Source organism: Sinocyclocheilus anshuiensis, unplaced genomic scaffold (genome assembly GCF_001515605.1).
Source record: "Sinocyclocheilus anshuiensis isolate Anshui unplaced genomic scaffold, SAMN03320099.WGS_v1.1 scaffold12, whole genome shotgun sequence".
NCBI lineage: Eukaryota > Metazoa > Chordata > Actinopteri > Cypriniformes > Cyprinidae > Sinocyclocheilus > Sinocyclocheilus anshuiensis.
Window position 1 is genome coordinate 657,488 of NW_015555713.1, and position 13,488 is coordinate 670,975.

A 13,488-nucleotide genomic window follows, 5' to 3' on the forward strand; every position below is an offset into this window, starting at 1 on the left:
TCGCACTCTCCGGTTACCCCCCTTTCGTTATTTTCATGAGTAAGGAAAGATTTAGTTTTACTTTCTCACTCACTGGATTGGCATCTCATTCATTAGGGTTGTTTCTTGGCATCCTGTTTGGCTGAGCTCACATCTGAGTCCAGATGTGCGCTTATCAACGGAGAACTCTGTGACCAATCGAGATACTGCTATCATAAGTGCTACAGGAGGCACAAAGACATTATTGGACTGGATCGTAGTTCTGGAATCCATTTTCCACCACCTTCTATACAATGCCAAAGGTCAATCTCTTAGTCAGAGGTCCCAGAAAACTGCTCTGTGAAAGCAACTACAATGTGAATTTTTTTTTTTCGAAAGTTGTAAATAAAACAATGATTATTGGGGTACTACGTCTTACAAGAATATACTTTTTCAAAATTGTACATTTAATTCAATGTATTACTTGCAGTTTCTTTGTTTCACACACACACACACAAAATTCATTGCAGTTTAAGCTGGATCTTCCAGTAGGGAAGGGTTAATAAAATCTACTGTTGGTCAAATTAAGACGTGTGTTTTAATCTATTGCCATTTATCACTTTAATTCCCACTAGAGCAACCCTGGCATGCTTTTCCAACTGTAAACCATTAACCGCCTCTATCTGATCAACACAGCAGTACTTTCCCATCTGAATCACCCATAAACAGCATGTAGTTTAGCTGAGTTAATTTTCCTAACAATCCATCAGTGTCATCGACAATAAACAGCACTGCTCTTAAAGATCCACTGAATCCAATTGACCGACCAGAAGAAGAATATCATATCGGCCAATTTTGAACTATCAGCATTGGCTAATAACCACATTACGGATGGGACAAAGATGGTTGACTCGCCCAACAAACTAAACTGAAAATTTTTCTTCATCAGTATATTTGTCTTGTTTTCAAGTAAAAATATCTTAAAACAAGATAAGCCGACTTGAGAACCTGTATAAGATATTGCTTTCAAAAAACATTAATATATTTTATACTTCATTAGCAAATACATTTTATTCTTGTTTTAAGTGCAAATCTAACTAAGTGTACTAAGGGTTGTGCTTAAAACATAACTAAACAAAACATTTGCATTACTAGTTACTTGATATTTAGCTACTGACGACATGGGTGGAACTCACAAAACCTGTCTAGATTAAATCTACATGTCACTCCAGAATTACACTAAAAAAGGAATTACACTGTGCTTCAAGGAAACAACTGGCAAAATATTCACAAAACATCAGGATCATCATGAGCCTTAATATCCAATAGAATTTTTAATTGAAATCTCCAAAGGCTGAAATAGGAAATTAGGTCATTATTATCTAACAAATCACTAATGTGAACCCCAACACATCTGTAGGTCTTAATACAAGATGAGAAACAGATCCGACAGAGGTCACAACTCTTGGCAATTGGATGAAGTGTGCTTTTACTAGTTGGCATGGCCCAAACGGACCAAACTCGTATTAGATCAAGGGCCGGACACCTGCTCTTCTTCACCTACTAAAGTCCAGAATCACATTCCTGCCGCTTTAATGAACAATAATGAGGTAAAATTAAAGGAAGCACATAAAATACTAATTTCATTCACAAGAGGCTTTTACACTTATACAAACAAAATTGAAAATTAAAGGAATATTAATCAAACTACTTTATCAACAACAAAAAGAGAAACCATTGCTACACTTGGCTGGCAAACTTTAGCTTTACGAAGGTATCTAAAATCAAAAATTGAAGCAAAATTAAGCCTAAAATGGCATATAATTCTTTTATACTTTCAAAACACTTATTTTTTTCCCATGAACAACTTTCAGAAAATTCAAAGCGGGATTGGACTGGGTTCCTCTAGGACAGTTGTGTCATCCGAATTTGGCAAAATGCTCAATTAAAAGAAGTTTCTACCACTTCTATGCAAGCTATAATGTGCACAAACAAAATGAAGAGCTAAAATATAATATTATGAATATATCGAATTGACAATAAAGTGACTTAAGCCTTTCCCCACAAGCTGGACTGCTCTCCTCCACAATACTGACAATAACAGCCAGGGAGAGACACCAAAAAGAGAGAAGAAAAATGTAAAGAAATTAAGGTCTATATGTAAATAAAATCCAGGCCCTGTGCATTTAATGGAGTACCTATGCGCAGATATATGCTTTATACACACAAATGTTTACCATTAAAAATCTTCCCCCCTGACCACAAAACCGTGTGAAATGTCTTGAAAGCTGTTCCTGATCTACAGAATTAAAGAGTGCTAATGAGGAATGTCTCGCCAAATGTTTTCATTTTCAGCCAGACATGCGGTGGAAGTCATACGCAGACTTGTCTCAGCTGGCATCGGACCACAAGCCAGTTCCTGATCCTGGATCACATTTCCCCCAGTCCAATCTGGTCAATCAAGGTTTAAAAATAAAAGGAAAACAGACAGCATTATTTCTCTGAAACGTGAAAAACACACCTAAACGCTTCTAACATCTTGACACCTGCTCTGAACTATTGCACAGCGCAGCAGTCAGTGCAGTCGGGTTCTTATTTAAACAGCCTGCGTCTGCGTTTCTGTCACAGATGCAATGGCTTGTAAGCACAACCGTCTCGGCCTATGCCTTGCAGCAGAGCAGCTGAACCAACAGGAAATCCAGTCTCAGTCTATTAATTGGTGGAACAATTTCAATCATTCGAGGGCTCGCAGTTGGAGAAGGAAAACGTTTACAAATGGCGTGCAATTATTGCACTTTCTTTTTGCCTGCTTTCGATTTGTTGGTTTTTTCCCCTCCTGCCCTTTAAACTCTCCGCTAGAATGCAATTTGGAAATTTGGCAGCCGAGTCGACAGCCATATGCAGCTAAACATGGTGTTTTTACCAGCCGTTTCATCTGGAGACCCACATGGCTGAAGTGAATTTTGTTGCGTTGCATTCTATTAACTATTACATCACATTAGACAAGGACAACAGTCTGATGCCAACAAATAAACACTCTACTTGGAGTTTTCTTTACTAATATCAATGTTTGAACCCCAGCTATAGATAAGAATTTCATGTTGGGCTAAGATTACATTGCATGCTTGCAGTCAGTGTAACCCAGTTTACTTCAGCAATATGACGTATTTCTGAGAGAAACATGAGATAAACAAATGTTGTGCAGGATTTGATTGGGGAGGCGCTAAAAACAAGAGGGCTTGATGATGTCTGCCAACAATTAAAGTCGTTTCAGAGGTGAAGCAAAGTATTACATTTTGATTAAAGATTACGAAGCCAAATGTTTTGGTTCAAATGCTTTAGAATAACATGCACAACATGACAAGGAGTGTGTATAAAAAATAAAAAACAAAACATTTTAACCTAAAAACTCTAGGCTTCCTATAGACTTTTTATAAAGTCTGAGAATAACCATACAAGGATGCTAAATCACACCCAGACAACTAGAATTGTAACATACGACTGAACAGAGGCATAAAGTGAAACAGAGAGGGAAATGACAAGGAGATGCCAAACCATGCAGTGAGTCACACAACAAACCTCTGAAAGACAATGCTTCTCAGAGTGAGATGAAGGGCATTTCCCTGGCAGAACCTAGGCACACCGAATGTATGACAGAAGTAATGGATAACTCTAGGGAATTAATCCACACACGGATTCTTCAGCTCTGTGGATGACAAATTTTCATCTTTGTTGTAAAGTTCTTTCCTACTGCATCTTCTATATGTGTTCTACTAAAAAGACGAGTGTAGTCAGACTTTTCAAAAAATAAATAAATAATTTTTGCATAATGAAAATTAAAGGGATAGTTCACCCAAAAATGAAAATTAGCCCATTATTTTCTCACCCTCAAGCCATCCTAGGCGTATGACTTCCTTCTTTCAGATGAATCCAATCGGAGTTATATTAAAAATTGTCTTTGATCTTCCAAGCTGTTTAATGGCAGTCAGCGGGTGTTGCAGTTCATCAGTCCAAAAGAAGTGAAATAAAGCGCATCCATCCATAATTAAAATATCCATATTCAAAACGTAATAATCACTTTAGTCTAGCTTGCGCCAACAGTCCTACACGGAAGCAGCTCCGGGAGCATGACGTATGAGGTCAGCGCTGCGCATGCGCCGGTGAGTCTTGTGAAAACCAACGTTTGTTGACAGGAGCAAAGGAAGCAAAGTCTCCTCTTGGCTTGTATCGAAATCCTCCGACATTCTTCTTTACAAATCCTTGTTATGTACTTCTAATTCGTGACCGTTGTTTTGTTTTGATCTCTCCCCTGCGCTTCCGCGTTCGTCACTTCTGAGCGGCGCATGCGCAACGCCGACCTCATATATCATCCGCCCGGAACTGCTTCCAGTGTACAACAGTGAGCACAAGCTAAATTAAATTGATTATTACATTTTAAATAATGTTATTTTTCTTACAAAAACGCATCAATTCGCTACAGGAGGCCTTTGTTCACCCCCCGGAGCCGTGTGAGGCACTTTTTTTATGGAAGGGTGCTTTTTATTTCACGTCTTTTGAACTAGGATGCCTTGAGGGCGAGTAATTCATGGGCTAATTTTCATTTTTGGGTTTACTAACCCTTTAAGCCTATTCATTAGACCTTTGTGATTTTTACATTTTAAAATTATTTTCATGACAATTAAACATGTTCCCCACAAAATCTTGTTACTGCAATGCAGCCATGCAGAATTTTTGTGTAATGCCCATTATTGTCAATGGTGATTCTAATTAAAAATCCTAACTATTATACTATTATTTTTTAAATCACAATAAATTAATAGCGAAACAAACTGCTTAAGGATGTATGATAATTTCAATAATATATTTTAATAATAACTTTAAGTACTGCAGTAATGAAAATATATATTTTTTAGAGATGGGTGATGCTATTTACTTTGCTTTTGACCTGATACCAAGTACCATTAAGCACAAACCACAGATATCAATACCACTACTGCCACATTTAATAACCCAAAAACATCAAAATTACTAATATTTCAGGATCAATCCATCCCCTCCATTTATTTTACATTATAGCAATGATAAAGCAATAGCTAAAATTAGTTAAGGATCTAAAATAAGGTTCGTTTCCTTTAAGCACAAGAAAATTCCTTTTTCATTTGATATAGCCTAGACTTAATCCAAACAGGCTTTGTGAAATTCACCCATATTGTCAGTAGCTAAATGTCAAGTAACTAGTTATGCAAATGCAAATGTTGCAATAGCAAGTACATGCAACTGAAGAACTAAAGCAGAGATCCCGAGATTACAATCCTGTCTACCACCGTGGAGCAAGACACTTAACCCAAGGCTACTCCAAAGGGACGTGGCAGTAAAAGCAGTCTAGACCTAAAATAAAACATAGTAGATCAAACCAATGATGAATCTGTATCAATCCACACAAAAAATCTCTTTAAAGGGTAAGGGGAGCCTTTTTGATTTCCTCAGTGAATTCGCATTCCACAGATGCCACTCGCCACCACAAAATGCCCGAGTCATCATATCAGCTTATAACCATCAGAAACAGACGCTGAACAGTAGTCTGCTGCAGTAAACATAAGACTACAGCTCTAATTGTCCTCTCCTCTCTACCTCATTCCATCAGATACAGCGCAAGTTTAAATATTTCATTTGGCTGCTTGCGACGAGTGGAAAGACTTGGAATTTGCCGGAGAGCTGATCCTGGAGGCACATCAAATATGGTCGCTGTCCTCTGTCTCAACGTCCACTCGTGTTTGTTTAGCTGTTTGCATCAAACTAAATAAAAGTGACCTAGAGGATTACAGCAGAAATGTTGTCATCGGGTTCAGAAAGCATGAGATCCTCTTCACCTTCCAACACGATTCAGTAAGCAAGAAAGAATTAGCTTAGCTGTACTTGAGTGTTTAAACAAAGCATTTGTTTAAAGATTTACTTCACCCCAACCATTAAAATTCTGTCATCATTTACTCACCCTTTGTGTCTTTCAAAACCTGTACGACTTTCTTTAGTGGAACAAAAAAAGGACATATTTATAGCAATCTGCTCTTTTCCATTCAAACGGAATGGCCATTGTATAGCTTCAGAAGACTTGAAATACAACACACAAGTTATTTTTATGGTGCATTATGGGGATTTTCTTGTGTTTTTGGAGCTTGACATTCTCGTTTTGTGCTCTGCAGAAGAAAAAAAGTCATACAGGTTTGGAAAGATGTGAGGGTGAATAAATGAAGTTTGATTTCTGGGTCAACAATCCTTTTAATAAAGCATAATGACAAAATTGTAATAAAGTAATAAAGGGTGTAAGATCACTAGGAAGTGGACTACATTACGCTGATTTTTTTCATCAGTTATCTGGTTATGGTTATCTGAAGTTGTTATTGGAGTACGTTTTACAAAAAAATTAATGTTCAGTTTTTCTATTTCAAAATCATGTTTTATTCAGTGTGTTACTTGCAGTGTCATTGTAACTGCTTGTGAAACGTAATAGCAATTTTCAAGTGAAAACGGTTTCTACACCAAATTTCAGTGTACATGTACAACAGCCATTGTGAAAATGTTTTAATACTAAAAACCATCAGAGAGACATTAAAATGCTTTCAACCAATCAGGACGTCTTGATTCCAGAAAAATGAGTTCCACTGTGGTGCAACTAGGTTAATCTCTTATATATTGTAGCACTGGGAGCCGGTGGGAAGCTGTGAGATGACAGCAGGTCAGTCATTGTAAAAGTTTTATCCTCATTCCAACCCACGGCGCAGTGAAAATAGCTCATTTGAGGGTGCAACAGCAACCAGGGAGGAAAATGAGCTCTTTCTACATGCGAGAGCCAGACATCTCCAGAGCCCCACAGATGAATCTCCCCGTCTCACAGACTGCTGCTTCCTCCCACAACCGCACTGCTGGGTCATGATGAATACTACAACATCCTGCTGCATACTTGGAGGTTGATTTCACTGCACGGTATGCTTCATTGTGGAAAGCATTCCCTGAGGTCACCAACAGAAACTTTCATAGAGCCATACTGATCATTGGGTTGACCAATCATTTTCATCGATATTCACATCTTTGGTTCTTCAACATCGGGTCTCAGTGCCATTTGGTGGGTCTTTAAAGAACATCACCCAACAACACAACTAAGAGTTCAACAGGAAACCGCAGTGCTCATAGGAAACGCAACTTACTTATTGTTTGCATAAATGACTAATCTTTTATGCAACAGCCATTCATTCTGAAGTAAGAAATGAGTAGCATTTAATACTCACAGGCCAAATAAACTTGAAAAAATATTGGTGATTATTAATATAATATTCATAATGCATACTATGCAGGGCTCAAGGCTAAGGATTTTTTCTACTGTCCCGATCGGGCCAGTGGTTCAATTTTTTACTGGCCCTGCCCTGACCTGCCTGCCGCACACACATTAATAGTTGTTGTTATCATTGTTTTTGACCCACGTTTCCTTGTACTCTAATAAATAAGCTTATATGACACCAACATTTTAGATACCAGTTAAATTGTACAATTCTCTATTCCAATTTCAATACCACAACAAAAACTAGCCTAACAAATATAAAGTTCAAACATTATTAAAGACAAGTGAACAGTCGGTAAATAAGAACAAATTACAAGCAAAAGCACAAATAAATTAAAAAAAAACAATTGCTTTAGATTTTTAGATTTGTAGGTGTTCAAGTACAGAAATTAAATACTTAAACGTAAAATAACATTGCATATTCTTCACTGTATAAATATAAGGATTAATCTTTTTTTATTCTATAGGTGTATAATGCCTTGCGCTTTGTGTGCTTTTCATGTCTTCTAATGCTTTTAAATCGACTGAATGTTTAAATTGGCAAAGCTTTAAAAACACGTGCAAATGATAAACTTTTGTGAGGACACAGCAGTGCTCAATCAGGCCAGTGACAAATCCATCTACTGTCCCGAGCGTCTTTTACACTGGCCCCATCGGGCACAGCGAGCCCTGCTATGCCTTTATTTTTGCACTCAAATGATTAAGCTATTTATTAGTTTAACAAAATAGCAATGAAATAATAATTAAAATGAAATTATTGTACATTTAATCATAAAAACACTTGCATATTGGTTGTTAAAACATTTAAACATCTTTAATAATTACATTTTCTAAAGTGACACCTGTACTTCACGGGTACAGATGCTAACATTGTGAAGATTCATAGTACTCACAAATTACTAGGGCTGGGTATCGATTCAGATGTTCCAATTCGATTCGATTTCGATTTTCACGCTCTCAATTCGATTCGATTTCGATTTTTGATTCAATATTCGATTTCGATTCGATGTTTGATTTCAATTCTCGATTCGATTTGACTATATGAATGAATATAGATTTAATACAAATCCTATATTTGACTGGAAGGTGGTGTTGACGTCGGGAACGCACCTCAATCCGCCATTTTAAGCAATGAATGAATGACGGACTCTCCGTTGTAACATCGCGCAAGGCAAATAAGGGGGTGACATCTAGTGGATTAGACTAGTAATAAGATTAACGTAAATCTTATGTTCAATGTTTGTGGAAATAAATATTGAAAAAAAAATCGATTCGTGGCCTTCGAGAATCGATATTGAATCGACCACATTTTAAAAAACGATATATCGAAAAATCAATTTTTTTTGCCCAGCCCTACAAATTACAGTGTGACATTGTTTTTTTGTAAGCCAGACAATACCAAATTCAAAGATTTAAGTTCAAAATAATACACATGTAGAACCATTTTTTATTATTTTACTACTTTGACAACAAAGAACGAAATTATCGAAATAACGCAAATGTACATATCGCAATATGCATATCGCTACAGCTTGCAATATTTGGGGCCATGAACAAAAGACAGAGAAAATCACTCACTGCTCTTACCCAAGTAACTTTTGTAGCTAAAATAAGAATCAGTGCATATTGAATTCAAAGAGTAAATACTACGCAGTGTTTTATTTTTCCTTTTTATTATTCAGTTCCTATCCTACACTAATGTTAAAATGACATTTTATGTAATGCTTGAGTAAAACACATACCATTCACTTTCAGAAGTTGTTGTAGGGGTGCTTTCTTATTAGAATCAGAATCAGAATGAGCTTTATTCACCACTTAAGTGTGCGCAAACACAAGGAATTTGTTGTGGTTTTACAGGAACTCTTGGTACATACATGCATACAAATAACCATATATATATGACACAAGATAGTTATAGAAGTTCACAGAACTGACTCAGCAACAGCTGAGTAAAACTGTTTCATCTGAGCATGTGGCACTTTAAGCATTATCGTATCGCATATCGAATATCGCATTATTTAATGAGTTATCGCATATCGCATTTTTCTTCAATATCGCACAGCCCTAATATACAGTATGGATATTTTAATAAATAAAAAATTGTAAACAACTGCAATTTGTAAACAAATGCCAACAATAACTGGGACAAAAGTGCAGAAAAAAAAACGTTTATCAGTAGCGCTAGATTAAGAAACCGATAAAGATAGTATCGATGCTCAAACAAAATATCGGTCAAACCAAATGTTGGTCAATATAACGTTACTAACACCAAGTTATTTTTAACAGTGCAGTCCATTGGCATTTTTTGTGCGAGTAAATCTATAACGAGTTCTATCGCACTCTTCATCTTCAAAAACACGACTATATTTGGTTAATCCCCACTAACTAGTAGGCTAATTAGTGTAATAGTTTACAGAGCCACATGGTACAAACATTTCAAATACAATGTTGAGATTAAACACTTGCAGTCTAGCATTAATGTGATTAACACAACACCCACATTAAACCCACATTTTGGCGCAAATGACTGCATAAAAAGTAACATTGCGCATTAAATTTGCACTAGGGATGTAAGGATTACCGGTTTGACGATAAATCATGATAAAATTCCCGACGGTTAGTATTACCGTTTCATATTTTAATTATCATTAAAATCATATTAGATTACCGCGATTTGAACAACTCACGATAAATAAATACTGTCCAGCATAAAGCACAGTTTTCAGTAACAGTCTCACATGCGCACAGCACGCAGAGTAGTTTCGTTTTGAGTGAAAATAGGGCGGAAAAGCTGTGAGGTTTTAAAAGAGTGCTAAGGGAATTATACAAATGAATATATTAATTAATTATATGAATGTACCTCTGAAGGTTCTGAAGTCTTCAGAAACGATTCGATGGCATTTTGTTTTCATTTTCGCTCCAAGTAATACCTAAAGGAAGTGTTCTTAATCGCAATACTGCTTTGTCCACGGAGGTTACGGGAAACAGCTGTAATTCAGCTTTTCCATAAGCGCCACCTGCTGTCAGAGAGTGGATTTACAGAGACTTATATATACATTCAGCCTATTAACTACACAGAGCCGTTGTTCACTGACGAGCTGCGCAAAAAAATCGCGCGAATATGAACGTGGTTTTGCGCAACTCGTCAGTGAACAACGGCTCTGTGTAGTTAATGCTGCTCAATGTGAAAGCCCGCAGGTGATGGAGATTTACCGCTGATTACAGAACCGTCTTTACTGACAAGATGCACGTTAAATATCGCATGCTATTTATCGTGCAGCCCTAATTCAGCCTGTGTGCAGTTTCTGTCTGGCCAAAACCGAACCGAATTTGCATGCCCTGCTGTTAATTTTGACCGGTTGATGAAAAACAAGCTTATGTGGATTCTACACATTTAAACAATTCAGATAAGGTATCTAGAATTATTTATGGAGCAGATAAAATACATATAATCATTTATTAATCAATTATCATTTTGACTTAACTCTTTTCTTTATTTAAAGGCTGAAATGTGATGTTTACCGTTTTATCGAAACGTTTTCAAAGCTTTATTTGAACATTTACATTAGATATTTGAACATGCTATTAAACTGTTGCCAGTCAAGTTGTCATTTAAAATCCGAACATCCTTGGTAATATTGTTTTAGTGATTATGCAAACAAAAATTCATTTTATTTTTTGTTTGTTGATTTTTAAATATAAAACTTGAAGTGATTTATGTGTTGGTACTTTTTGAACATCTCCAGCACATTTGAACAATACCGTGATAATACTGATAACCGTGATAACTTTTGGTCACTATAATCGTGATAAGAAATTTTCATACCGTTACATCCCTAATTTGCACGTTTGGTAAATTACTAACGTTACACCGAATTTATGTCAATAAGCCATATTGTTCGCAGCGCCAATGGCTAATCTTAAAGATCCCTAGATCAACGAGTCTGTAGCTGAGTGTATTCGCTTTAATAAGCACGTTAACAAACCTGGCAACCAATTTAAACAATGAACGCAAAAGAAATTAACTTGTTGCGTTCGCGCTCCATTTTGACGTTGGCCAGTCTGCTAAAGAACGCAACGCTGCAGCTCGGTCGTACATACGCCATAAAGCAAAAACAAACATGTATTATCTGAATATTAAACCCATTAGAGTCCTACTAAACAGAAGCCCACATGTAAAGATTGAAAACCGCGTTGACTTACAGCAATAGCTGCTAGCCAGCTTCAGATGAAACTCTACGATGTCGCAAATTCCTTACCTGTTAAACGCAACTTAACGGGTCCATTTCTTCTAACTCCTTGATTAGACATGTCCTTGACCCTTATCCCGGCTGATTATAACAGAAAACGAGTTGAACGTGCTGTAGAGTTGCTCTCTGGTTGCCCTCAGCGCCAGTTACACAGTGAACAGAAAATAATGGAGTCACGGTCCTGTGGCCCGGATGTGCACAGCCCTGCCATGTCTACATGCATACATACACCCGCGCCGCGGCTTTTAACGCGCTCCTCGTATTTCTACCAAATCCACGACGTGCCCTCAAAAGATCCGCTTACAAAGACCTCCTGAAGCTCTTCGCATTTTCCACGAACGAGCCGCGCTCGGGTTCTGCTGCCATTGCAAGGAGACCTCGAGGGAAAAGTAGTATCGCTACAGGCGACTGAATTGAGGAAATGTGGTTTGTAAGGTGTCTGGCATCTGCTGAGCCACTAAAACCGCCCAAACAGTGACTTCACACCCACTTCTTATTCATAGCACTGTGATCCTCACTTTATCTTTATATACAGGTGCATCTCCATAAATTAGAATGTCGTGGAAAAGTTCATTTATTTCAGTAATTCAACTCAAATTGTGAAACTCGTGTATTAAATAAATTCAATGCACACAGACTGAAGTAGTTTAAGTCTTTGGTTCTTTTAATTGTGATGATTTTGGCTCACATTTAACAAAAACCCACCAATTCACTATCTCAACAAATTAGAATACTTCATAAGACCAATAAAAAAAAACATTTTTAGTGAATTGTTGGCCTTCTGGAAAGTATGTTCATTTACTGTACATGTACTCAATACTTGGTAGGGGCTCCTTTTGCTTTAATTACTGCCTCAATTCGGCGTGGCATGGAGGTGATCAGTTTGTGGCACTGCTGAGGTGGTATGTGGAAGCCCATGTTTCTTCGACAGTGGCCTTCAGCTCATCTGCATTTTTTGGTCTCTTGTTTCTCATTTTCCTCTTGACAATACCCCATAGATTCTCTATGGGGTTCAGGGCTGGTGAGTTTGCTGGCCAGTCAAGCACACCAACACCAATTCTAATTTATTGAGATGCACCTGTATATGGCTACTAATTTTTCCCACTTTATTTAGACTTAAAGTCTTGGATAACGAAGATACACACAAATGAAAAACCACTTGTTCTTTTCCATTTTTATTTACAACAAATAAAATTGAAACATTTGTATGTACAAGTCAGAACATGAGGTCCTCACAAAGACAAACATGAACAAGACAAGCAGTTGGCAGAAATGTTCAGAACAATCATACAAAAATACCACAGTTTAGATATTTAGAAGTTGAAAGTGCTTGGGTTTTCATTGATTTGGAACGCATAGCCGTCGGTTGTCGCTTCGGGGGCAACGCATTCGTCCTCTTCCTCCTGAAAAACAGAAATAAAAGCAGCAATTTAGGAAAAGCGGGCTTTCTAAGAAGTATAAGAAACAAAGAATGCACAAGGACAGCTAGTCAAACCACTTTCGAGAAGCTGAGAGACTTGTTTTGACAAATATAACGGAGTCAATTAACATGCAAATTGCTAAAACCTATACAATGCATGGTATATTGTCCACAGATGTGTTTGAGAGATTTTTGTGTTTGTCACATTCTTTGCACTTGGCTAATGAAGAGTTTCTGATAATGCATGACTATACATTTAACGTTCAACCGACCTCTCCAGAGAAGTACTTTTCAATGAGGTTGAGGGAGGCCTTGTAGACCATTTCATTTTCGTGGGACTGCAAAGCTTCTATTTTGTCCAGGCCACCACATTCCTCAATCATCAGGGCCAGCTTTTCGACCTCACCAATCTTTTCACCAGCCTAAAATGAAAAATAAAATCCCATATTTAAAGTTATGGATCTACTGTCATGTACATCCAAGGGAAACTTTATCAGGGGGGGGAAAAAAAAAAAAAAAAAAAGGAA

General features: G+C 37.2%; 2 protein-coding genes across 2 annotated transcripts in view; both read right to left on the bottom strand.

Annotated features, from left to right (window-relative positions):
* The window catches only part of LOC107672120 (E3 ubiquitin-protein ligase SMURF2-like), a 57,710-nt gene extending 45,663 nt beyond the window's left edge, over positions 1-12,047 (bottom strand). The window contains exon 1 of the mRNA XM_016465203.1: positions 11,551-12,047. Coding sequence (XP_016320689.1) covers positions 11,551-11,602 — 52 coding nt within the window. The 5' untranslated portion in view covers positions 11,603-12,047. The remainder of the gene's footprint in view (positions 1-11,550) is intronic.
* Positions 12,048-12,703: 656 nt separating this feature from the next.
* Positions 12,704-13,488, bottom strand: part of LOC107672121 (importin subunit alpha-1-like) — a 3,295-nt gene continuing 2,510 nt past the window's right edge. The window contains exons 9-10 of the mRNA XM_016465204.1: positions 13,234-13,383; positions 12,704-12,944 (exon numbers count right to left, since the gene is read on the bottom strand). Coding sequence (XP_016320690.1) covers positions 12,855-12,944; positions 13,234-13,383 — 240 coding nt within the window. The 3' untranslated portion in view covers positions 12,704-12,854. The remainder of the gene's footprint in view (positions 12,945-13,233; positions 13,384-13,488) is intronic.